Source organism: Nyctereutes procyonoides, unplaced genomic scaffold, assembly GCF_905146905.1.
Source record: "Nyctereutes procyonoides isolate TBG_1078 unplaced genomic scaffold, NYPRO_anot_genome, whole genome shotgun sequence".
Taxonomy (NCBI): Eukaryota; Metazoa; Chordata; class Mammalia; order Carnivora; family Canidae; genus Nyctereutes; species Nyctereutes procyonoides.
The window spans coordinates 14,930,801-14,955,958 of NW_026575142.1; the positions used below are offsets into that span (position 1 = coordinate 14,930,801).

The 25,158-nt window shown below is 39.1% G+C and overlaps 1 protein-coding gene across 3 annotated transcripts in view; it reads left to right on the top strand.

Moving 5' to 3' along the window:
* The window catches only part of SLC25A12 (solute carrier family 25 member 12), a 195,311-nt gene that overhangs the window by 87,237 nt on the left and 82,916 nt on the right, over window positions 1-25,158 (top strand). Inside the window, exons 1-2 of one of the 3 annotated variants that reach the window (XM_055307972.1) lie at window positions 9,952-10,041; window positions 10,998-11,051. In XM_055307972.1, the coding sequence (XP_055163947.1) occupies window positions 10,030-10,041; window positions 10,998-11,051 (66 nt within the window). In that variant the 5' untranslated portion in view covers window positions 9,952-10,029. Of the gene's footprint in view, window positions 1-9,951; window positions 10,042-10,481; window positions 10,522-10,997; window positions 11,052-25,158 lie in introns of those variants that run through there. The other 2 variants (XM_055307970.1, XM_055307971.1) reach the window with 2 other exon arrangements.

The window sequence follows — 25,158 nt, forward strand, 5'->3', positions numbered from 1 at the left end:
GGTAAGCCTACTCATACAGGATGATCGAAGAACAGGGTAAGCAAATAGTGACTGTTTCTATGGCTTCTTTCCAAGTACTGATAGTAAGGAATAATACATCTACAGGGAAGACCATGTAGATGTGCTACCCCATGATTTTTTCCAATGCTTACTTGACCAGAATCAGGGAAGAAATAGCAGTATTACCCAGAAACTTCCTTCCTCAGAATTGTAAGCTGTAGTTAGCTGTTTCATATGTAAGTTTATTCTTATCCTTTCTGGCATCTTTTACAGTAGAGACATAATGTCATTGTCCTCTTATGACCTAACTCTTAATTCCTGTTTATTTCATTTTCATGTAGTTTTTCCTTATTATATTGTCATTACCTTAAGGTGTTATTCTGTTGTCAGGAATATGCAGAGTATAACTTTGAGACCTTAAACAGTTCTTGGTTTGGTTCCTTCTGTGTTCTCAATTTTGTCTTCTTCTGATTAAAAGAATGTCATCATTCCACAGTTCTACCCACTTTTTCTTCTTGATTTGTCTCTTTCCAGAAGGTGTAACTCTCCAAAGTCTAGCTGTTTTATACTGTTCTTCAGAACTTTCTAACTTAAACTTCCTGATTATTTGATCAGTAGAATTCAATACTGGTCAATAATACATTATTTCTTCATACTAATTCTTCAGAAGTTTATTTTTATGCATATCCCTGTTCCTAGCTTTCTTGTCTTGAGGGCTGTGGCCCTCCCTTCCTCAGTGAGTCCTTTCTTTAGGTCTCTCACTACAAATCTGCCCATTGCAGGATATCTATCTATCTATCTATCTATCTATCTATCTATCTATTCATGAGAGACACAGAGAAAGGCAGAGATATAGGCAGAGGGAGGAGAAGCAGGCTCCATATAGGAGCCCAATATGGGACTCGTTGCCAAAACTCAGGATCATGGCCTGAGCCAAAGGCAGACACTTAGCCGCTTGAGCCACCCAAGTGTCCCAGTCTTAGAGTTTCTCAGTCTAGATTTATGTTCTGGTGTAGATAAGCAGAAGAGTTCCAGGGTAGACTTTAGATTCTAAGTCTGGTAACTTCCAAGATTTCTGTCAGTATGCTACACAGATAAACTTCCACATGGGGTGCCTGGGTGGCTCAGTCTATTAAGCATCCAACTCTTGAGTTTGGCTCAGGTCATGATCTTGGGATCCTGAGGTCATGCTCTGCACTGGGCATGGAGCCTGCTTGAGATTTTGTCTCTCTCCCTCTACCCCTCCCCAGATCCCACTCTCACACTCTCTATCTTTCCCTCTAAAAAACAAAAACAAAACCCCCAAAAAACCAAACACATAAAGCAACTTATACTTCCTCAAGTTTTCCTGTGGCTAGCTATTAGATCCAAGAAACACAAACACACAAACACAGCTCCCAAGAACATATAATTACTGTCTAAATCCATATTAAGGAGAATATTTTTTCCTCAGTTCGATGTAGCTTTCAGATTCCCCTGCCTATAATAGAGATAGATCATTTGTCAAGCAGTTTCGGTTTCCTGTCCCTACTCTCCAATAAGGCACAGTGGCCTAACATTATTTAAAAGCAAGTCCCATTACAATTTCTAGACAAACAACAGAATTATGTACCTGAGAATAACCATCTTTCGTAATGCAAAGATCCAGCAGTTTTCTGTAATGTCTTATTATGAAAAATTTCAAACATATGGAAAAATTGAAAGAATTTTTACAATGAATTCCCATATATCCCTCAGTTAAGTATCAAATATCTTTCTCCCTCTCTCCTCCTCATTCATCTATCATCTATCCATTCATCCATCCATCTCTATCCATTCATTAGTCTTATTTCTTTTACGTATTTCAGAGTAAATTTAAGATACTAGTACTTTCCCCCCTATATACTTCATTAGCTTGAATGATTCAATATTCACAGATTTTTTTCTTTTGAGGAAAAATTTGCACATGATAAAATATATAAACCTTAAGTGTACATTCCCAAGTTTTGGAAAATACACATACTTGGAATCTAAACCCTTAGCAAGACATAGACTATTGTCATCACTCCAGATAGTTCCCTCAATTCCTCTCTTCCAGAAAACATGGTTCTTTTTTTTTTTTTTTTTTTAGTATCTTTTATTATTTATTCATGAGAGACACAGAGAGGGAAGCAGGCTCCATGCAGAGAGCCCGACGTGGGACTCGATCCCGGGTCTCCAGGGTCAGGCCCTGGGCTGAAGGCGGCGCTAAACCACCGAGCCACCCGGGCTGCCAACATGGTTCTTTTTACATGATTTAATTTTGTTTGTTCTAGAACTTTACATAAATGTAATCACATAATATATGCCCTTTTGCACTGTATAATTCCACGTAAGGCTTCTTTCACTTAGCACGATACTTTTAAGACTCCTCCATGTTGTATCAGTAATTTGCCCTTTGTAAAGAATTCCTCAGTAGTGGGCAGCCCAGGTGGCTGGCTCAGTAGTTTAGCGCCACCTTTGGCCCCGGGTGTGATCCTGGAGACCAGGGATCAAGCCCCACATAGGGCTCCCCGCATGGGGCCTGCTTCTCCCTCTGCCTGTGTCTCTGCCTCTCTCTCTTTCTCCCTCTCTCTGTGTCTCTCATGAATAAATAAAATCTTAAAAAAAAAATTCCTGAGTAGTATTACATTCTGTAGATATACCATAGTTTATCCATTCTCCAATTGATAGAAACCTGGGTTATTTCTAGTCTTTGACTTTAATGAATAAAGTGACCATGAACATTCTTGTATGAGTCTTTTTATCCACACATATTTTCACTTCTCTTGGGTAAATACCAAAAGATAGAATTGCGGGTCATAGTGTAGGTGTATGTTTAGTTTTATAAGAACCTGCTAGATCGTTTTCCAAAGTGATTATACCATTTTACACTCCCACAACAGTGCATGAGAGCTCTGGTTGTTCCACATCCTTGCCAGCATCTGTTTTCAGTCTTTTTAATTTTAGCCATTCTAGTGGGTGTGTAGTGCTATCTTTTTACTGTGATTTAATTTGCATTTCCCTGACGGCTAATCATGTTATGCGGTTTTCATGTGCTTATTGGCCATTTGTGCATCTTCTTTTGTGAAGTATTTGTTCAAATCTTTTGCCCATTTTTAAACTAGGTAACTAGGTTGCTTATTTATCATTGAGTTTTGGAAGTTCCTTATATTTTGGAATATCGATCCTTTGTTGTATATGTGGTGTTTTTTTTTAAAGATTTTATTTGTTCATGAGAGACACAGAGAGAGAGGCAGAGACACAGGCAGAGAGAGAAGCAGGCTCCATGCAGGGAGCCCGACGTGGGACTCCATCCCGAGACTCCAGGATCACGCTCTGGGCTGAAGGCAGACGCCTAACCGCTGAGCCACCCGGGCATCCCGTATATGTGTTTTTTTTAAAAATATTTTATTTATTTATTTAAGGGAAAAGGAGAGCAAGAAAGGGAATGAGTCGGAGGGGGTAGTGGCAGAGGTAGAGGGAGAAGCAGGCTCCCCACTGAGCTGGAGCCTACCGACATGAGGCTCTGATCCTAGGAACCTGGGATCATGACCTGAGCCGAAAGCAGACATTTAATCAACTGAGCCACCCAGGCACCCTGTTGTATATATGTTTTGCCAATTTTTCTCCCAGAGACTATGGTTTGCCTATTCATTTTCTTAATGCTGTTGTTTGATGAGTACAAATTTTAACTTTAGAAAAAAAAATTAATTTTAGTGCAATCTAATTTATCAATTTCTTAATTTATGGTTATTACTTTTAATGTCCTGACTAAAAATCCTTTACCTACCTTTGAGTCACTAAAATATTCTCTTATGTTTTCTTTTTTTTTAAGATTTTTATTTATTTATTCATGAGGAACACATTGAGAGAGACAGGCAAGAGACACAGGCAGAGGGAGAAGCAGGCTCCATGCAGGGAGCCCGACATGGAACTCGATCCTGGGTCTCTAGGATCACGCCCTGGGCTGCAGGTGGCGTTAAACCACTGAGCCACCCGGGCTGACCTTGGTGCAATTTTTAAAGTGAAAAATTTTCCTTTACTTTGGCTGAGATCCCAAGCATCCTTCCTTGTTGACCTCTAAGTAGAAGGGAGGCAAAAACCAGATCCAAGTAAATCCCCAGTGATTGGGTAGAGGTGGGCAGCTCAGGGATTGAGCAGAATGATTGTGTCCCAGTTATATACTTTTGATTGGAATAGGACTATGTGGCAACCCACAGATTTTTTTTACCCAATTATTATATAAAGCTGTCTTGGCCTTTGGTACATGCAGAAGGTTTTGGTATCATTCAGCTTTATTCACTGAAAAAAAAATAATAGTAGTTGCCACAGTCAAGTATTCTTCATGCTTTGGGAATCATGCTATTTAATTTTCTTATATTTCCTATAGTTGGAATAGTGAGTTTAGTGCAAACACAAGGCACTCAATAAATTATTAGCTAAAATTGGGCTCATTCTTAATCATGACATTAGAGTGTTAAAAGAAGCATTAAAGTTCATCTAGTTTAATCCTCCATCTCATCATAAGGTTTTCCACTAAATATTAGCTTACACATGATTACTATAGTGAAATGGCCTTCACAGACTTAAACATCTAGAGCAGCTCATTCCATGAATTCCTTCCAAAATCCATTGAAAAGAAAACTGTAATTGCCTCCACAAGGGGATAAAGAAGAGTGTGGTCCAAATATAAGATCACTGTCATCCCCATCACATAATTTATAGGACAGTCAGACAATGAGGAAGAACAGTTTAGGAAGACATAACTGCAAAAGTACAACTATTTCGTCTGATTTTTGATACTTCATTCTTCCCTCTCCAACAAGAGATTTTATTTCAATTAGATCAAATGCTCATAGAGGGAGTGTAATACTTGTACAGTATAGAGAAGTCCTAAAATGCCTAATTTATTTAGTGTCTACAAGTGGTTTGGGTTGAAATAATAACTTCTGATTGATTGATTTTGAAGTCTGCCTACCAACTAGAACATAATTTGTGCAAACTTGGACACTTAACCCTTCATATTTCTCCCTAGCCTGCACCCTGCCATTTCCCCATATAGACTCTTAGCAAGGAAGGAGTTAGTTAAAAGCACATCTTATAGAATTGTAAGTTTTCTAATATTTCGATAGAATAAAAAGAACCATTTTATGATTCTATTAGGCCAAGACCAATACATACTTAAAAGTTCCAGATGTTCAAATGTTGTGTGTGTGTGTGTGCCAGTCAGATCATGCTATTTATTTCCAATATTTTAAGTGAGCTTCATCTTGATAGGTGTAAAATGCAGCTTATTCCTCATTATAATGATGATGTATGTACTTTTAACCTAGGAAGAGCTTCATTCCTGGTTTAATTAGTCAGTGATATCCTAATGCTCTTCTAAGTGTTTATATACCACCTGGATTTACTTCTTGCAAGATGATATGCATAGTAGCTGTGTGGGATATGGAAACAAGAACAAATATGTATTCATGTCAGTGAAATAATTGGAGGAGGTTAGAAGGTAAACAGAAATAGTATGTTATTAAAGATAGGAGGAGGACCAGGAGTTGTGGCAGGATAGGCTCATTGGAAATTGCCTCTTGTTTTAATTATTATATTTTAGTTTATTAAGACACTAGGTATTAGCATAGTTCTGACTTTCACCCACAGAGTGACTGACTGGTTTCAAATTAATATGATGTAAGCTGCTTGGGAGTTAGAAACATGTTTCTGTGCGTTTGTCTAGGAAACCCATATTTTGGGTTTGCATCTGGGATAATAAAATAATTTCATAGGCAACAACTTCACAAGCATATTTAAATTCCCAGCTCAAACTACATATTGAATCTTTTATGAACCCAATTCTAAAAAGTGACTATTAATGGCAATATATTTGCAACTAGACTTTTAGATTTTAACTTCTAACTTTACATTCTGAAATTTCATTCACTATAGACTGTTTTATCAAGTTTTTTAAAAAAAGATTTTATTTATTTATTCATGAGAGACACAGAGAGAGAGAGAGAAAGAGAGAGAGGCAGAGACACAGGCAGAGGGAAAAGCAGGGAGCGGGACATGGGACTCTATCCTGGGTCTCCAGGATAATGCCCTGGGCCGAAGGTGGCGCTAAGCCGCTGAGCCACCCGGGCTGCGGTGGCTGCGGTTATTGAGTTTTTTTTAACTTATAGTTGTTTCCTAGTTTTAAAATTATTTTTTTTTACAAATGTCATTTGCAATTTAAGGAAAGTGTTATAAATAACTTTATTGGCAAGTAATTTTTAAAAACTGGGAAGTTTTGAACTATTTCTACCACTTTTTCCCAATACATTGTGAATCTTATTTGACGGGTTTGTCTTTTGATGTCCCATTAACTAATAAGTTTTCCATTAACCCCGCTCATCTGTTCTAATTTGTTTCAACTTTTTTTTAAGATTTTATTTATTTATTCATGAGAGACTAGGGAGAGGCAGAGTCATAGGCAGGAAGGAAGCCTGATGCAGAACTCGATCCCAGGACCCCAGGATCACGACCTGAGCCAAAGGCAGACGTTTAACTACTGAGCCACCCAGGTGCCCCTGTTTCAACTATTGGTAATACTGTTTGTCAATCATTATAACAGAAGGGTTGATTGCAAAGTTTTTCAGAGTAGGAGCTCTAACTCATAGACTTTTGTATTCCTTTAAATACTTATTTCCTTATAGAATATAATGTAAATACCTTTGTCTATTTTATTATTATATTTAGATAGATAAAAAATCTAGCAAATCCACCTTTATTTAGGGTAGCTGAGCTTTTCTACTTTCTCTGTATCAGTATTTATTTATTTATTTATTTTAAAGATTTTATTTATTCATTCATGAGAGACACAGAGAGAGAGAGAGAAGCAGAGACACAGGCAGTGGAAGAAGCAGGGTCCATGCAGGGAGCCCGATGTGGGACCTGATCCCGGGACTCCAGGATCATGCCCTGGGCCAAAGGCAGGCGCTAAACTGCTGAGCTGCCCAGGGATCCCTATATCAGTTTTATTTAGTTTAAATTTTTTTAAAAAAGATTTTATTTATTTATTCATGAGGGACACACAGAGAGAGAGGCAGAGACACAGGCAGAGGGAGAAGCAGGCTCCCTGCAGGGAGCCCAATGTGGGACTTGATCCTGGGACTCCAGGATCACACCCTGGACCAAAGGCAGGTGCTAAACCCTGAGCCACCCAGGCGTCCCTAGTTTTAAATTAACACATAATCTCCATTGCAACTAGATTGGCACCAGTGAAGCTCTTGTACTTGCTCAAAGATCATCTATTTTTTAAAGATATATATGTATTTTAATAATATATATTAATTTATGTATTTTATACATATATATTTTAGGGTGTATATATAGCGTGTATATATAAATTATGTATGTATATATGTACATACATATACATATATATATTTTTTCAAAGGTAGGCTTTTTTATTTTTTTAAAGATTTATTTGAGAGAGAGAGAGCCTAAGCAGGAGAGGCAGAGGGGGAGAGACTCTCAAGCCAACTTGGTGGATTCGATCTCACAACCCTGAGATTAGCCCTGAGCTGAAACTAAGAGTTAGAAGCTTAACTGACTGCACGACCCTGGCACCCCTCAGCTATTTTTTATTAAAGAAAATTTTCATTGTGGCTTGATGCTTATACCTAGGAATTATTGTGGTGGAATCTGTTTAAATGTGATGTTGTTTTCCTCTGTGGGAGGAAGTGGTGAATCTTACTGTAAATTTTCATTCCAACAATATAGATTTGGTCAGCAACATGTTTCAATAAGAAATAATTCTTTCATTTTAAGTGTCTTCCTTTCCCTTGACTACTTTTATTCAAACTGAGGAACTTTGACCTACTAAATAGACATTCTTTCCTTAATGTAAAATAAACATCTTGAGATTCCTACTTAGAGAAACTTCATGAAATAAGAGAGCAAAGTTCCAGGGGCATAAGGTGCTAGAACAAACTATGAATTTGTAAATCCTTAAATCCAGTAACATTGTTAAAAGAACTTTGAGGGAATCCCTGGGTGGCTCAGCGGTTTAGCGCTTGTCTTTGGCCCAGAGCGCGATCCTGGAGTCCCAGGATCCAGTCCCACATCAGGCTCCCTGCATGGAGCCTGCTTCTCCTTCTGTGTCTCTGCCTCTCTCTCTCTCTCTCTCTCTCTCTCTCTCTCTCTCTCTCTCTGTCTATCATAAATAAATAAATAAATCTTAAAAAAAGAACTTTGAACAAACTGAATAAATAGACGTAATAGTTAATTCAACTGCAGCAAGAAAACTCATTATAGGGGGATCCCTGGGTGGCTCAGCAGTTTAGCGCCTGCCTTTGGCCCAGGGCTGATTCTGGAGTCCTAGGATCCAGTCCCACATCAGGATTCCGGCATGGAGCCTGCTTCTGTCTCTGCCTCTCTCTCTCTCTGTCCCTCATGAATAAATAAAATCTTAAAAAAAAAAGCTCATTATAATACTAGTAATATAGCATTCCTTATTAGTTTCTATTTGCTTCTTTCTTTCTTTCTTTCTTTCTTTCTTTCTTTCTTTCTTTCTTTCTTTCTTTCTTTCTTTCTTTCTTTCTTTCTTTCTTTCTTTCTTTCTTTCCTTTCTTTCTTTCAACATTTTATTTATTTACTCATGAGAGACAGAGAGAGGCAGAGACAGAAGCAGGCTCCCTGTATGGAGCCGGACATGGGACTGGATTCCGGGTCTCTAGGATCACGCCCTGGACCGAAGGTGGCGCTAAACCGCTGCGCCACCCGGGCTGCCCTCTTTCCTTATTCTTATCAACTTGGATACTTAATACAAATATTATGATTAGTGAGACTGGAGAAAAGGGAAACCTTTTCTCAACATTCAACATTGGAAATGTGAGAGGGTGGCGAGGGATTACAGAGCTAAGTGAGATTAAGATAAATCTTACTTTGTTAGCCTTTTTTTTTTTTTAATATACAAAAGTATGCCTGTAGTCACAAACAAACAAAAAATACATATTTAAGTTTGGGATTTAGGGAAGCATCGACCATCTGTAAGGTACTAGAGATTAGGAAACTATATGTTGTTTTTGTATTTTTTTTTTTACAAGCTGGACTATATCTGGCGTGTAATAGATGCCCAGTAAATGTTCAGTGAATCAGTCTGTGGTTCAATATAGTCATAATGGCCAAATTCAGTTTTAGAAACATTATTTTGGTTCAAGGTAGAGCTTCTACTTAGGCAGGGCTCGCAATGTTTATGTAGGAAGCATGTCGGGCCAGGATTCAGCACGAGTCGCGTGGAAGACAAATGGATTATTTTCCGTATGCACTTGTGCCCCACCTCACTGCACAAAGGATTTGGGCGATTAGGCGGAGTATGAAGTGAGCCTATCCATAAAGCTTTATAATACAAGGGTCACAAATATGTTAAGCATATTTATCTCATGCCAATCTAAGGACATATTTATCACGTTACATTTCCTTAGGTTTCCCCCCAGAGTGCATGCCCCCCCCATATTTTTTATTGTCAATATAGCTATTTGTTGTCATGAATTCATTTAATTGTCATCATCAACGGGGACACGCCGTTTGATCCGTCGAAACCTTGCTCAGTCTGGATCCCAAGCGCTCCGTGAAGTCTCCGGAGAAAACGACTTGGGCTGCAGGCGGTGCTCAAAGCCACACCCACACGAGGCCTCAGGAAACCTGGGGCTTTCCCGGCCGCGGCTCAGCGGCAGGCAGCCCCGCCGCGCGGGAATCCCAGGGCCTGCGCTCCAGGCTTCCCCGTGGGAGGCGCCAGCTCCTCCGCAGCGAGCGGGGCCCGGGCCCGGGTCCGGCTCCCCGCGGGCGGGGCCTCGCGCCCTCTTCCCGCCCCGCCCTGGGCTCATTTGCATAGGGACGCGCGCGGCGCCCGCCCAGGGCTCATTTGCATAGGGACGCGCGCGGCCCCGGCGAGCGGGGGTGGGGGGGCGGGCACGGCCGGGGAGGCGGCGCGCGCGCGCCCTGACAGCTCGGCCCCGCTCGCTCCCTCGCTCGTCCCCGGCTTCCGAGCACAGCATGGCGGTCAAGGTGACTCCCAACTCTCTGCCGCTGCCTTTATTGCATAAGAGACATTCTGGGGACCTTGCCTGCAGCCCCCCGCCGCTTACCATTTCCTCCGTTGCCTGGTTCTTAGCTAGCGCGTCCTGGGGCTCCGGCTCGCGGGTGGGAGAGCTGCGTGGGGCTTGCACCGGACGGAGAGGATGCCCGGCTGGGGGAGGGGAAGTAGGAGGGATTACGAGTTGGAGGGGCTTTTGGGGACCCCGGGCCGGTGGGGGGGAGAGCTGTGCCCTGCCCTAGGCGCCCGGGAGTGTGAGCCCGGACTTGGGGGGGGCATCGGAAAGGGAGTAGGAGGAAGTGGCACGTAAAGCCGAGGCCACCTAAGGCATCTGTATATTGCAGTGGGGGAGGGGGCGAGCGATTGAGTAATTCGGAGCTTCGGTGGGGCCGGGGGCGGTGGTTGGCATCGGTGCTGCAGGTGGCAGGATGTCGAGAGTGTTTGGAAACGTGGTAGGTAGCAGCTTTCGTATTTTAGGTTGGGTGGAGAAAGAGCGGAGACCATTATATTTCTGGATTGCGTTCCACAGAGAAGAAAGGCTGCTAGGCCAGGCGATTAATTTGGGTGTTTCAACTTTCCTGTTGCCCCGTCCTTGCTGGGCCCTCTGATGTGGAGGTGGGTGGTTGCGGTTGTGTTGCTAGTGGATGGGGAAAGTAAGAGACTGATCCTCCCTGCCTCGCCTTTCCAGTCCGGAGGAAATCTGGTAGATTTGCTGTGTTAAGGTCCTCACACCTGTACTTCCTCGCCTCTGTAGTCGCAGAGCTCCAATTTGACAGGTGTTATCAGTATTAGCACTTTGGGTTTGTTTTAAACTAAATGCCCTTATAAAAGATAAGAGCATTGATTGTTAGCTTTGAGAACTCTAATCTGAAGAGATTATTTGGTCTCTAGTAAAGTATTAACTTGGCTTTTTTTTTTTTCCTTACAGGTGCAAACAACCAAGCGAGGTGATCCTCATGAGTTAAGAAACATATTCCTACAGGTAAATTGGCTTGTGTAGCATGTTCTTTTATAGGAACGAAATAGATGTAAACTTAGTGCTTTTCAGGCCTTAGCTTTTTTCATTTATTCTTAAAAACATGGATAGACAATATAGCTTATAATTATTAGGATTTGAATACAGATTTTCCTTTTTATTAAGGTTTGATAAAATGTTTTCCTCAAATTATTGTTTTTTTTAGAAACATGACTTAAAGCATATAAAGAGCACTAAAAAGAACTTCCAGCTTCCCATAAGCACTATGATCAAAATTATATTTCAAAATGTATTGACGCTCGTGTGTGATTACTAGGTATGGTGATTAAATTTCTTTCTTGAAAGTTGCAAGTTTATAGTTTTCCTCCTTATAAGCATTTATTTATGTAATTTGTTACAGAGCTAGGAATATTATAGTTACTGTTTATTTGTATGTGTCTTTTCTCCCTCTACTTACATTCATCAGCTTTTGGGGTTTTGTTACAAAATGCTACTGTCTGCCGTTCTTGCAAGGATCCACCTTATAAGTTTTTAAGATTAGAGACTTGGCTGTAGACTTACAAAGCTGGCTTAGTTTTTTGTTTTGCTTTCTTAAATTTCAGAAGTTCCTCAGGCAGGAAGTTTTACTTAAGAAATAGATAAAAAGGGAGACAAGCTAAGGTGTTCCACTAAATACAGTGTTTTTCTCTGAAATCTTCTTTTGAAAACTTTCTATTCTGGACCTGGGTTCTTATATAGAAACTATGACCTTGGTCAGGTCCCTCTTGGGTATTTGTTTCCTCTGTAAAATGAGAGGTGATCTCCAAGGTTCCTTCCAACTCCAAAAGTCTAGGATTCTATATTAGGAACAGATTCTAACATATGCTGATCAGCCTGGAATAGATGACATTTTTATCTGAGACTTGGATTGCTTAAGCTATTGTTGGGGAAGAGGCTGCATAGATGACCATACGTATTTGTAGTTCATGGAAAAGAATTAGTGAAAATTGGAATTTTAAATTTTATAAAATCTGATAAAAGGAAGCATCATTTCCAGAACATAAGTAGTTGTAATAGAAATGATCTATTAACGGCTTGAAACTTTTATTCCTCACAAGTATTCTTGAAAATAGCGAAAAATATGTCTGTTAACCATACCATATGATTATTCTTAGTGGTTTTGTGAGAAGTTGGTGTGATATAGTCACTTTTTTCTATATTAGGTAGGCATGGAAGAAATCATTTGAAATGTTGCATGATGTGATGAAGGTGACAGGAACACTGGGTTCAGTTCCCAGTCTTGCCTCTGATTGTTTTACCTGTAGGCTACCTGTTTGGCCTTTCTGGGCTTTATCTTCTCATGTGGGACTCAACTGAACATCAGGAAATGGGAATTGAGATCCTTTCAGCTTTATTTATTTATTTATTTTTAAAAATTTTATTTATTCATGAGAGACAGAGAGAGAGGCAGAGACATAGGAAGAAGGGGAGGAGAAGCAGGCTCCATGCAGAGAGCCCGATGCAGGACTGGATCCCGGACTCCAGGATCACGCCATAAGCCAAAGGCAGACGCTCAACTGTTGAGCCACCCAGGTGTCCCAAGATCCTTTCAGCTTTATTATTTATTTATTTATTTTTTAAAGATTTTATTTATTTATTCATGACACAGAGAGAGAAAGAGGCAGAGACATAGGCAGAGGGAGAAGCAGGCTCCATGCAGAGTCTGAATTGGGACTCGATCCCAGGTCTCCCGGATCAGGCCCTGGGCTGAAGGCGGCACTAAACCTCTGAGCCACCCGGGCTGCCCCCTTTCAGCTTTAAAAGTCCTATGGAGGGGCACCTGGGTGGCACAGTTAAGCATCTGACTCTTGGTTCAGGTCTGATCTCAGGGTCTGAGATCAAGCTCCATGTCAGGCTCCAGACCCTGTGGGCAGTCTACTTGAGTTTCTCTCCCTCTCTCTCTCTTCCTCTGCCCATACATTCTGTGCACATATGTGCATGCACACGCACGTGTGCTCTCTCTTTCTCGAATAAATCTTAAAATCCTATGGAGGGGTGCCTGGGTGGCTCAGCTGGTTAAGTGTCTGCCTTCTGCTCAGGTCCTGAGGTTCTGGGATCAAGCTCCATGTAGGGCTCCCTGCTCAGCAGAGAGCCTGCTTCTCCATCTCCCTCTGCTGCTCCCCTTGCTTATGCTTGTGCACTTTCACTGTCAAATAAATAAATACAAATGTTTAACAACAACAAAAATCCAATGGAAAAAAAATCCATGATTCTGCATGGATTTGGTTTTTTGGAGGACAGAGGATAAAAATATAAGGAGAGAGCTGGAATTATGCCTAGCATTTTGACAACCTTTAAATCTTATTGTTATTTTTTTTTAAGATTTTTATTTTTAAGTAATCTCTACACCCAGTGTGGGCCTCGAACTTAAAACCCTCAGATCAAGAATTGCATGCTCTACCAACTGGGCCAACCAGGTGCCCCCTTATCATTATCTTTTTACTCATTATTTATATGGCACCCTTATTTTTTATATTGAAAGATTGTGAAATTCATAACAGTGTATTTAGCATTAGTTAATAAAGCATTGACCCAAGAATTATTGATAGATAAGAGATCATAGATATTTACCTTCATTAGCTAGAAAGATACAGTATGGTTATTTGAATCATTTTGAGGACAGTTACAAGTAACATAGCAGATTTTTCTTATTCCTATCTTGAGTACTTCAAACTGTAGTTACTTGAAGCTATAGGAAATTTTTCAGAAATAGTTTTATTTTAGAAGTATATGGTTTATTAATATTTTAAAGATACTAAGCAAAAATACATACTAACTATATATTTCTTTAGCATTTAATATATTTTATCAACAAATATTTAATAAGGACTGTTTCCTGTGTGCCATGTCTGCAGTTGTATTTAGTTTAGCAGTAGATACCAGTTGAATAATCAAAGGAGAGGATTGAGCCAAGACTTGAATGGTAGTGGACCTGTGACTAGCTCCTTTCTCAGACCTATTCAGTCTCTAACAGGTTGTGGTTGAGGTCGTCAAGAATAATAAAGTCCAATGCATAGCCTCTGGTAGAATGATCAAATTGGCTTGCCTGGATCAAAGTGGTTGTAACAATAATGACAATGGCTAACAGTTATTGATCTTTCTGCGCTGGGCACCAGCCTAGTGTTTTAAGGGCACTACATTAATTTTCATAACAACCTTAGGAGGTAGGGTTAGAGTCCCTGTTAAATACATGAAGTTAAGTGACTTGGTTAATGTCATTTAGTCCTTAAGTGGTGGAGGCTGGATTCCAATCAAACTGCAGAACATGTACTCTTGACCCTTATACTAGATCACTTGTGGAGTCTCAAAATGGGGGGTAGGTAATTTTTTGAAAGCTAGAGGTATATAAGGGGCTAATGGCAGCTGTGTTAAGTTAAAGGAAAAAAAATCTGGTTACTTAGGTGATGGGGAAAAATAGCGCCTTTACATTGTAACTTCCTAGAGCATTTGGCCAGTGAGTTTGGATTTGAAACAGTAGGGAGGCACTCTGGGTTTCTGAGCCGGGAAATTGAAGTGGTACATTCTGACAGCTCTTTGTGTATGTTGGGTAAAGTGTGGAGAGGTTGGAAGGAGGTAGGGACATCAGCTAAGAGGCTGTTGAAATAATACATGTGGGAGATAATGACCCGGAGTGGCTGATGGCTGGGGAAATGGAAAGGAAGGACAATACCAGGGACTTTGTAAGGGTTGAATCTGTTGAATTTGATATTAAATACAGAGGTAAGGGAAAAAGTAGTGAATCTGGATAGATGTTAATTGAGGAGACATCTATTTTTGGGAATTTTGGGGGGAGGGAGCAGTTTAAGTTTGGTTGTTAAAAAAGTATGTCCCAATATGTCAAATCTGTCAGGTTTGGAGAGAGACAGATTTGTACAGGTGGTAGATAAATCCTTGTGGTGAGGGGATTAAATATAAAAGAAAAAGACCAGGAATAAGAGACTGATTTATAAGTGATAATTCACAATTGAAGTGGGAAGGAGGAGGAGAACTAGGGAGAATCATCCCATGGAAGTTTAAAGTAGTTTCAAAACAAAGGATATAGGGATCCCTGGGTAGCTCAGTGGTTTAGTGCCTGACATTGGCTCAGGGTGTGATCCTGGAGTCCCAGGATCGAGTCCCAGGATCGAGTTCCGCATCGGGCTCCCTGCAGGGAGCTTCTCTGCTGCTCTCTCTGCCCCTCTCTCTCTGTCTCTCATGAATGTAAATAAAATCTTAAAAAAAAAAAAAAGAATATAGTCAAAGATTAAAGTACAGATTATTGCTATTAGTATAATTTGGTTTTGGTAGGATCCTTTGAGCTGTTTAAAGACTACAGGGAAGATTTAATTTTGAATTTTGGAATACAATTAAAAACTTTTTTGTAAAACTTGGATCTGTGGGATTAACTATTTAATTTACAAATACTCATTTTTGTCAACAGCAAAATATTTTTCTTTGAAAGTGCAGATCTGTCTATATTTAATGGAATTACATGTGCAAGTTTGTGAGAAGGGCTTTATAAAAGTAAAGTATTATTTTGCATATAGGGAAATAGATTTATTTCTTTTTGTGTTCATTGCTTCTCAAATTTTGATGAGCTATATTTTCTTTCTTTTCTTTTCTTTTCTTTTCTTTTCTTTTCTTTTCTTTTCTTTTCTTTTCTTTTCTTTTTTCTTTTCTTTTCTTTTCTTTTCTTTTCTTTTCTTTTCTTTTCTTTTCTTTTCTTTTCTTTTCTTTTCTTTTCTTTTCTTTTCTTTCTTTTCTGATTTTATTTATTCATGAGAGATCCACAGAGAGAGAGAGGCAGAGACACAGGCAGAGGGAGAAGCAGGCTCCACGCAGGGAGCCCGATGTGGGACTCCATCCCCGGTCTCCAGGATCATGCCCTGGTCTGAAGGCGGCGCTAAACCACTGAGCTACCTGGGCTGCCCTATGAGCTATATTTTCTATTAAAAAAATAATATTTATTAGGATTCTGCTTTTTCTTGTCTCCTACAAGTTCATAAAATTGGAGCACAACAAATGATTTTTTTTTTTACTTTTCTGAATGATTTTATTTATTTTTAATTCAGTTAGCCAACACAATAAATGAATTCTTATATGTTAGATTGTGCTATAATTTTACAACCAGTTGTCAAGCTAAGATCTTACTATTACTACCCTTACAACTGTCATTTCTTGATTTATCTCTTACGTCTCTCACCCACATACTATCATTGACTCAATTTTGCTACATCAGACATATACTGTAGCAAAAGGAAGACAATAGAAGTAATGAAGAGGTGGGTAAGGTGAGGATAACAGGCATGTCACAGGCTGTTATAAACCTGACAAACTTAAAAATGAGGAGTTAATCTAGTCTATGCTTTGTGGCAAAGTAAGTTTATCAAAAATTGTTTTAAGTGAATAGTTTGTCAAGGTGTCTTTTTTTAAAATTGGTAGACTTGTTTATTTATCAATGTATTATACAGTAAAAGCAACACATGTTGAGACTCTATCATTATATATGTTAAACTAAAAACTTACTACAATAGAATCCTGTTCTTTTGATCCTGTTCTTTTTCTCTTTTTTGATCCTGTTCTTTTTCTCTCTCTTTTTTTTTTTTTTTTGGAAAACTTTATTTGAGAGAGATAGCACAAACGGGGGAGGGGTAGAAGGAGAGGGAAAGAAGCAGATACTGCACTAATCATGGAGTCTGACATGAGGCTGATAAGACCCTGAGATCATGATCTGAGCTTAACAACTGAGCCACCCAGGCAACTCATCCTGTTCTTTTTCTCATTATTACCAGTATAACAATGAAGATCATATATCATATAAAAGTTAGGGAAATGCATTTTCTCCTGTGTTATTTTAGAGAATAAGCGGAAGAAGATGCTGCTAATGGAAAAGAGTGATTCTTCCTTAGGGTTTTTTTTTGATAATATATTAATTTTTGATAGAAATATCCTTTTATTCAATAAATATTTTTTTACGTATTTGTTTATTTTTGGCAATAACCTGGGGCTGAGAAGGGAATCAGCAGGGCTTTTAGCAGGAGATGCTTCTACTTTTTGGAATAGGTATTAGGGCTATGTTTTCAAAAACATGGAATGTGTACTATAAATGATAACATCTACTGAGGCCCAATGTGAAGGAAAAAGTTACTCTCATAGGGTATTTGTGGAAACAAAGACTCTTTGAAAAGCAATCTGGCAATAGTTTAAAATAGAAAGAAGATACCATTTGAACAAACAATCCTACTTTTGGGGTATTTATCCCAGAGAAATAAAAATTCTCTTAAGAATATATACGTACAAGGTTGTTAGTTGCAGCATTCAGTTGTTCCTTGAGGAAAAAAAAAAGGAAACGAGAAATGTTATCAAAGGGGAGTGGTAGAAAAATTATGGAATAAACATCCTGTCGAAAATTATGCAGAACTAAAAAGGATGAGTTAGGCCTATTGCAGTTGATTTAGAGAGATTTCCAATGTACCTTTAAGTGAGATAAGAAAGATGTAAAGAAGTGTATATAGTATAATTATGGTTTTCTAAAAGCCACTTCATATATTTTGTATGTATGTTTGCATGTATGCATGCTTATAGAAGAATTAGGGGAAAATAAAAACAAAGTCTTAATGTGTATGTATTAGGTTTTGATCAAGTGAATATAAAAAGTAAGAATTTAGCTTTTCAGAACCTGAAGTTAAAAGAGGACTTCCCAGACTAAATTGGGTTGAATAAACCCAGTATGAGATACACAGAAAGGGATCTATAGTTTTCTTAGCTATACTGGTTAAGGGTTTTCACTAGTTCTTTAGAATATAGGCATTGGGAACTCCTGGGTGGCTCATCGACTCAGTGTCTGCCTTCGGCTCAGAGCGTGATCCTGGGCTTCAAGATTGAGTCCCACGTCCGGCTCCCTGCATGGAGCCTGCTTCTCCCTCTGCCTGTGTCTCTACTTCTCTCTCTCTGTCTCTCATGAATAAATAAGTAAAATTAAAAATAAATAAAGTTAAAAAAAAAGAATATAGGCATTGAAGATGATAGCCTTTATCTTTAGTATATTGGTATTTGCCATAAACTATGTAGAGTTTTCATTTAAAAAGAAGGGTTAGGCATTGAGGGCATACTCACACCACGGTGAGACTTTATTCTTGAGTCAACTGAAGGATTGAAAAATAATTGAAAACATGAGAAAATTAGTGTATTGAATGCCGGGTTTTGTTCTATTACTCATCAGTATAATTTTAATTGGCTACTACGTGCCAGGCTAGGTATTGTGCTGGGTTCTACATTTATAGATTTTAAAAAAATTATTTGAGAGAGAGGGAGAGAGCACGAGCTGGGGGGGGGGTGGAGAGGCAGGGGGAAAGTGAGAAGCAGATTCCCTGCTGAGCAGGGAGCCCGAGGTGTGAGGTGCTGCTGGATCCAGGAATCCCATGATTATGACCTGAGCCAAAGGCAGACACTTAACTGACTGTGCCCTATCTGTAGATTTTAGATAGAGAAGTTCAGTGAAGGTAAAATCTCACATTCTAGGTAGTAGTGAGATAGACAATAGCAAAGCCCACAGACTTGGGAGGAAAAAAAAAAAACTGCAGAAGATGACAAGTCTAATAACGAAATAAACAATGGTGGAAATGGTCGTCATTTTTTTTAAATGTGACTTTTATTTTTAAATTTTTTTAAAAGATTTTATTTTTTTATTCATCACACACACACACACACACACACACACACACACACACACAGAAAGGTAGAGACACAGGCAGAGGGAGAAGCAGGCTCCATGCAGGGACCCTGATGCAGGACTCGATCCTGGGTCTCCAGGATCACGCCCTGGACTGAAGGCCGTGCTAAGCCGCTGGGCCACCCAGGGTGCCCCTGGCTGTCATTTTTCAAGAGGGTGGTCAGTGAAGACCCCGGAGGAGGTGAGATAAGAGATGGGACTAAACGGTGGGTAGAGGGAATTCTGATCAGAGGTCTCAGATGTGTAAAGGCCTAGATGTGGATAAGGGCTTGGTATATTCAGCAAACAGAAAGGAGACCGGTGTGCCTGAAGTGTCAGTAAATGGGCAGCCCTGGTGGCTCAGCGGTTTAGCACCACCTGCAGCCCCAGCGGTTTAGCACCACCTGCAGCGGTTTAGCACCACCTGTGTGATCCTGGAGACCTGGAATCGAGTCCTACGTCGGGCTCCCTGCATGGAGCCTGCTTCTCCCTCTGCCTGTGTCTCTGCCTCTCTCTTTCTCTGAATAAATAAGTAAGTAAGTGAATAAATAAATATTAAAAAAAAATGAAGTGTCAGTAAATGAGGGAGTGAATGGCCAGTAAGAGATGAGCCAAAGGAGAACCATATCAGGCACATCCTTGTTTGTAGGCCATGGAAAAGAGTTTGGATTTCTTTTCTTTTTTTTTTTTTTAAGAGCATTGTTGAAACTACTGAAGGTCTTTCACCTTAGAAGTAGAATAATTCGGGATCCCTGGGTGGCGCAGCGGTTTGGTGCCTGCCTTTGGCCCAGGGCACGATCCTGGAGACCCGGGATCGAATCCCACGTCGGGCTCCCAGTGCATGGAGCCTGCTTCTCCCTCTGCCTGTGTCTCTGCCTCTCTCTCTCTCTCTCTCTCTCTCTCTCTCTCTGTGACTATCATAAATAAAATAATAAAAAAAAATTAAAAAAATAAAAAAAGAAGTAGAATAATTCAATTTACATTTTGAATAGATTATATTTAATAGATCATATTGAAATGTAAACTTTCTTATACATTTCTGTGCTTTCTTATGTGTGACTGCTTGTGATTCTTCCAATTTAATTTCCTCCTGTCCATGGGGTTCTTAGAATATCTTGAATGAGGCCTCAGGTGACTCTTTTTCATCCAGGAGACAGCAGAATGTAGCTGGCGCCAACAAGGGCTTTGTAGTCTGACCTGGATTTGAGTCCTTATTTGATTCCTTTTTGCAGTATGACTGTAGGTATTTGCATTAGTTTTGGAGTCTGTTTCCTCCAAACAGACTTATCTAAGAAGGGATAACTACACCTAGCACATATGGATGTTATAAAGATTAGCTGAGGTAATGTGTGATGATGCCTAATACATGGAGTTCTTTTTTTGTTGTTGTTAAAGATTTTTATGTATTCATAGGGACACAGAGAGAGAGGTAAAAACATAGGCAGAGGGACAAGCAGGCTCTTTGTAGGGACTCTGATGAGGGACTCAATCCCAGGATCCCGGGATCACACCCTGAGCCAAAGACAGATGCTCAACTGCTGAGCCACCCAGGCATCCCCATGGAGCTTAGTTCTGTATTCCCTTCCTTTTCTTCTAAAATGAGATGAAGACCTTTCTTTCCTGAATAAGATCTGAATCCCTTGACTTTCCCAGGTAACTGTGCTGGATCTATAAAGTGACTAAGATATTAATATGTGCATATGATTATGTACATATAATCAGCTAATGACATTTTTTGAGACATACCCCTGAAGATCTTTACAAATCCCCACATTTGGAAATATCATCAGAAGAGGTAACTTCTCTCAAGTTTGTAGGTTATGAAAAAGGATATAGCCATGGTCTAAGTTTGAGAGACTATGGAAGATATTTATAGAGTTGTCTTTGGAACCTTCAGTTGCTCAGTCTGAACCAGAGAAGGAATTCTAGTCCAGTTCTAGGCTCTGAAATACCAAGACACAGACCTAAAAGAGAGACTTGTAATTCATTCTTTATGTGTGTAACTTAAAAAGAAAAATTTCCCTGATCTGTCCAGCTCTTTTACTTAACATTACTGAAGTTTCTGAAGCATCATTCACTGAAACCAGTGTCAGAGCCACGATTGGGCTTCTGAAACTGTACTACTTATTGAATCACTATTATGTCTCAGACACTAATGTATTTTATACAAATCATTATAGTTAATCCTCAGAACAATTCTACAAGGTGGTAACCATTAATATTCCCATTTTATAGATGAAGAAACTGAACCCTAGAAGAGTTAATCCTACTCAAGGTTATACAGTAAATGGAAGAGACCTGCTCTGTGTATTTCAATGCAACTTGCCTTTTTTAGTTAATATTGTTTGGAGATACAGGTATGTTAGTACATATAGAATCATCTCATTGTTTTTCTGTAGTCTTTTATTTTTATTTATTTCTTTAAAATATTTTATTTCTTTATTCATGAGAGACAGAGAGAGAGGCAGAGAGACCTAGGCTGAGGGAGAAGCAGGCTCCCTGTGAGGAGCCTGATGTGGGACCTGATCCTAAGACCTGGGGAATCACACCCTGAGCTGAAGGCAGATGCTCAACCACTGAGCCACCCAGGTGCTCCTTCTGTAGTCTCTTAAAAAGCTTTTCTTAATTATGGAAAATTTTAAACCTATATAAAGTTAGAGAAAATAGTATAATGAATTACCATGTATCCAGAACTCAGCTTCACCAACTATTAAGCTAATCTTGTTTTATCTGTGTTGCGCTTGCATTGGATTATTTTGAAGCAATTCCCAGACATTGTATCCGGGCATACACAAATACTTTAGTATCTCTAAAGGTGATGACTCTAAAAAACCATCAAACCACAATTCAATTATTACAGGTAAAAATATTCCTTAATAATGTAGCTTTCCATTCAGTATTGAAATTTTCCTGTTTGTTTCATTTTTTTAAGTTGCTTTATTAAAATCAGGATCTAAACCATGTTCATACATTACATTTGGTTGATCTTTCTCTTAAATCTTTTAATATTTTCCACTTCCGACCAGCATAAAGGTCCTTCTTTCTCTGTGGCAAAAATCTTGATATTTAATCAAGGCCTACCAACATTACAGCAATTCTGCACTCTAGGAGCTGCACCTTGATTGTCAAAGACATGATTTGCCCAGGCTTATAAATATATATGCTCCTTGTATGTTCCCATGGTTACTTAGACCAAGAGATTGAAGTATTTATTTTAAGAACAATGCAAATTAATTATTCAACTTAATCTGCCCTGAGAAGCATTCTAGTTTCAGTTATCGAGTTCTCTGGGGTCATTATTTTATTTCTAAGATTTTTGGCTGTTTTGAGAGGAAAATTATTTTGGTAGACCTACCTTATTATGGTAGCTTTACTTGATGTCAGTGATTAACAAGGGTCTTGTATCTCCCTACCCTGGTAGGAATTGCTTTGTTTAGTAGCTGACCATAGGACTTGATACAATGGACAATAAAAATACATATATTAAAGCAAAAAAGAAAAATAAGCACATAATATTTCATGGAAACAAGTTGAGTTAGGCAGACTTTTAGAGAACTTTTTTTGTAAAATCAATAGAAGGTTTGTTTCTAGTGACATGAAATATGCAATTGAAAGTGCTAGTTATAATTAGATGTATAAAATTGCATTTTCCTAATGCATGTGTATTTGATTTTAGTAAATATCAGAAAAATTTTGCATCACTAATTAAAATCTTTTAAAAGGAAAAAAATTTTTTTTAAAAAGTATATGTTATAGTTATTTTATTAAAATATTACTTGAGAGATGAATTCCACATTGTACTGTTGTTAACAGGGTGTGTCAGACCTGTTGCAGTCTGCTCCTCATGCAGAGTGCTCGTGTAGTGAAAGGGCATACATTCCTGACTAAATTTGGCTTCTGTTAGGAGTAAGAGCAGTAAAAGTGAAGGACAGCAAGAGGATTAGCTTTGTATGCTTAGCTCTTCCATTGTTCACATACTCATTTTTTCTCAATGGGAAATGCTTTATGTGGTATCTGTAGTTACCACTTTGTGACATTGTCATTTGAGAGTTACTGAAATTAAAAGGATGGTTAAGATCTGAAAATGTCAGTTCATCTCAGTTGGAATAAAGTCATGGAACAACAGTGTGTTTTGACTCATATTACAGCCACGTGTTAGATAAGCAGAGGTGAAGCTGGCTAGACCAGTTAGGACCGATTTGGTAAACCAAAATATGGTTTTGGGGGTGGAAGCCAACCCCAAGGAAACCTTGGTTTGGAGGAAAATGAAGAGTTAGAACAATAACTCCTTCATGCTTGGGCAAAAGTAGAACATTTAAGCAAGGAGGGAAATTGGGACCCTATGCTTTTCCATGTTTCTAAGCATTTTAGAAGAACTACAGTATTTCAATATGCATTAGTTTTATAATTTGTAAGTACTTTGGTGTTCAAGATCTCATTTTTTCCCTTGCATCAAGACAGCTATCTTTCTTTACCATCTTATTAGAGAAGAGGCTCAGAGAAGCTGTGTTTCATTCAAGAAATTGCAACCAGTTAACAGCACAGGGGATTTAGAACTCTTCATTTTTTTTTTTTAAGATTTTATTCATTTATTCATGAGAGATAACAGAGAGAGAGAGAGAGAGAGAGGCAGAGAAGCAGGCTCCACTCAGGGAGCCCGACGTGGGACTCCATCCCGGGTCTCCAGGATCAGTCCCTGGCCTGAAGGTGGTGCTCAACCGCTGAGCCACCCCAGCTGCCCTAGAATTCTTTTCTGACCCTGGTTTCGGTGTCCATCATGCCACTATCTCTGAGCTATGTGAGGGTAGGAACTATGTGATCTTTGCATCCCTAGTACCAGGCATAGTGTCCAGCATACAATTGGTATTTAATAAATGTTTTTTTTAAAAAATGCAAAATGACCTGGAAGGTTTTATATTAGCAGGTTTTTGCTTTAAAAAGTAGTGCTTCTGGGCAGCCTGGGTGGCTCAGCAGTTTAGTGTTGCTTTTGGCCCAGGGCATGATCCTGGAGACCCGGGATCGGGTCACACGTCGGGCTCCCTGCATAGAGTCTGCTTCTTCCTCTGCCTGTGTCTCTGCCTCTCTCTCTCTGTCTCTCATGAATAAATAAATTAAAATAAAGTAGTGCTTCTAAATATATTACCTTGGTTTTGGTGTGCATACTTAAAATCTTGATACACTGTATAGTTCCTTTTTTTTTAAAAAATATTTTATCTCTTTATTCATGAGAGAGAGAGAATGGCAGAGACATAGGCAGAGGGAAAAGCAGGCTCCATGCAGAGAGCCCAGTGTAGGACTCGATCCCAACACTCTGGGATCACAAGACAGATGCTCAACCACTGACTCACCCAGGCATCCTGTTACACTGTATACTTTTTAAAAAGTAACCAGCTTTCTAGTTATAATAGATCAGACTTTATAATCTCTGGAAAATCTTTTAGACATATAAAATATCAGAGGATGTATTTGTCTTTGGACTTAAATGATTTAAACAGGTGATTTGTATCATTTAGACTATTTGGATTTTTTACTCATTCATGTCATTGAATTTTAAGTTAACCTTGTTTTCCTCCTTACTCAATAGAAATTTGGGATTGCATGAAAACTTTTCGTAAAATCTGCTTTACAGTTAACCTGTAATATAGGTTAAAAATAGTAAATTGTAAAGGAGTTACTAGCATTTAATTTATCCAGTCAAGTGAGACCTTGATATGTTGACTTGGTAGGCAAAATATTTCTAGACAACATGACCTCATTTGGAGCTAGAGGTAGTTCAGTGTAAGTACAATAGTATAAGTACATATATCTATAAATGAAACAGTCATCTTTTTTTTTTTTAAAGATTTTCTTTTATTTCTTCATGAGAGACACACAGAGAGAGGCAGAGACACAGGCAGAGGGAGAAGCAGGGTCCATGCAGGGAGCCCGACTTGTGACTGGATCCCGGGTCTCCAGGATCACACCCTGGGCCGATGGCACGCTAGACCGCTGAGCCACCCGGGCTGCCCTAACACTGTTATCTTTTTTTTTTTTTTTTTAAACACTGTTATCTTTATCAGTTATTATCTGATTATTATTATTATCAGCAATAATAAATGAAGATTCTAATCTTTCATTAAGATCCATTTTATTTCTCAAGCTTCAGAATGTCAAGACTTTGAAGCACATGTGCACTAAATATAAATTTAAATTTTTCTGGAAATGTCAAAGCTATGTGCACTTTTACATTCAAATGCTTGAGTTGGATTTGGAAAAAGTTTAATCAAGAAAATAAATCACCTATTTTTGTTTGGATACTGTCAGCTACTTCTTGTCAATGTCTTTCATGTGTCCTTGACTTCCTGCCCAAGTGGATTTACAACTGCTTAAGAGACGTCTTTGAAA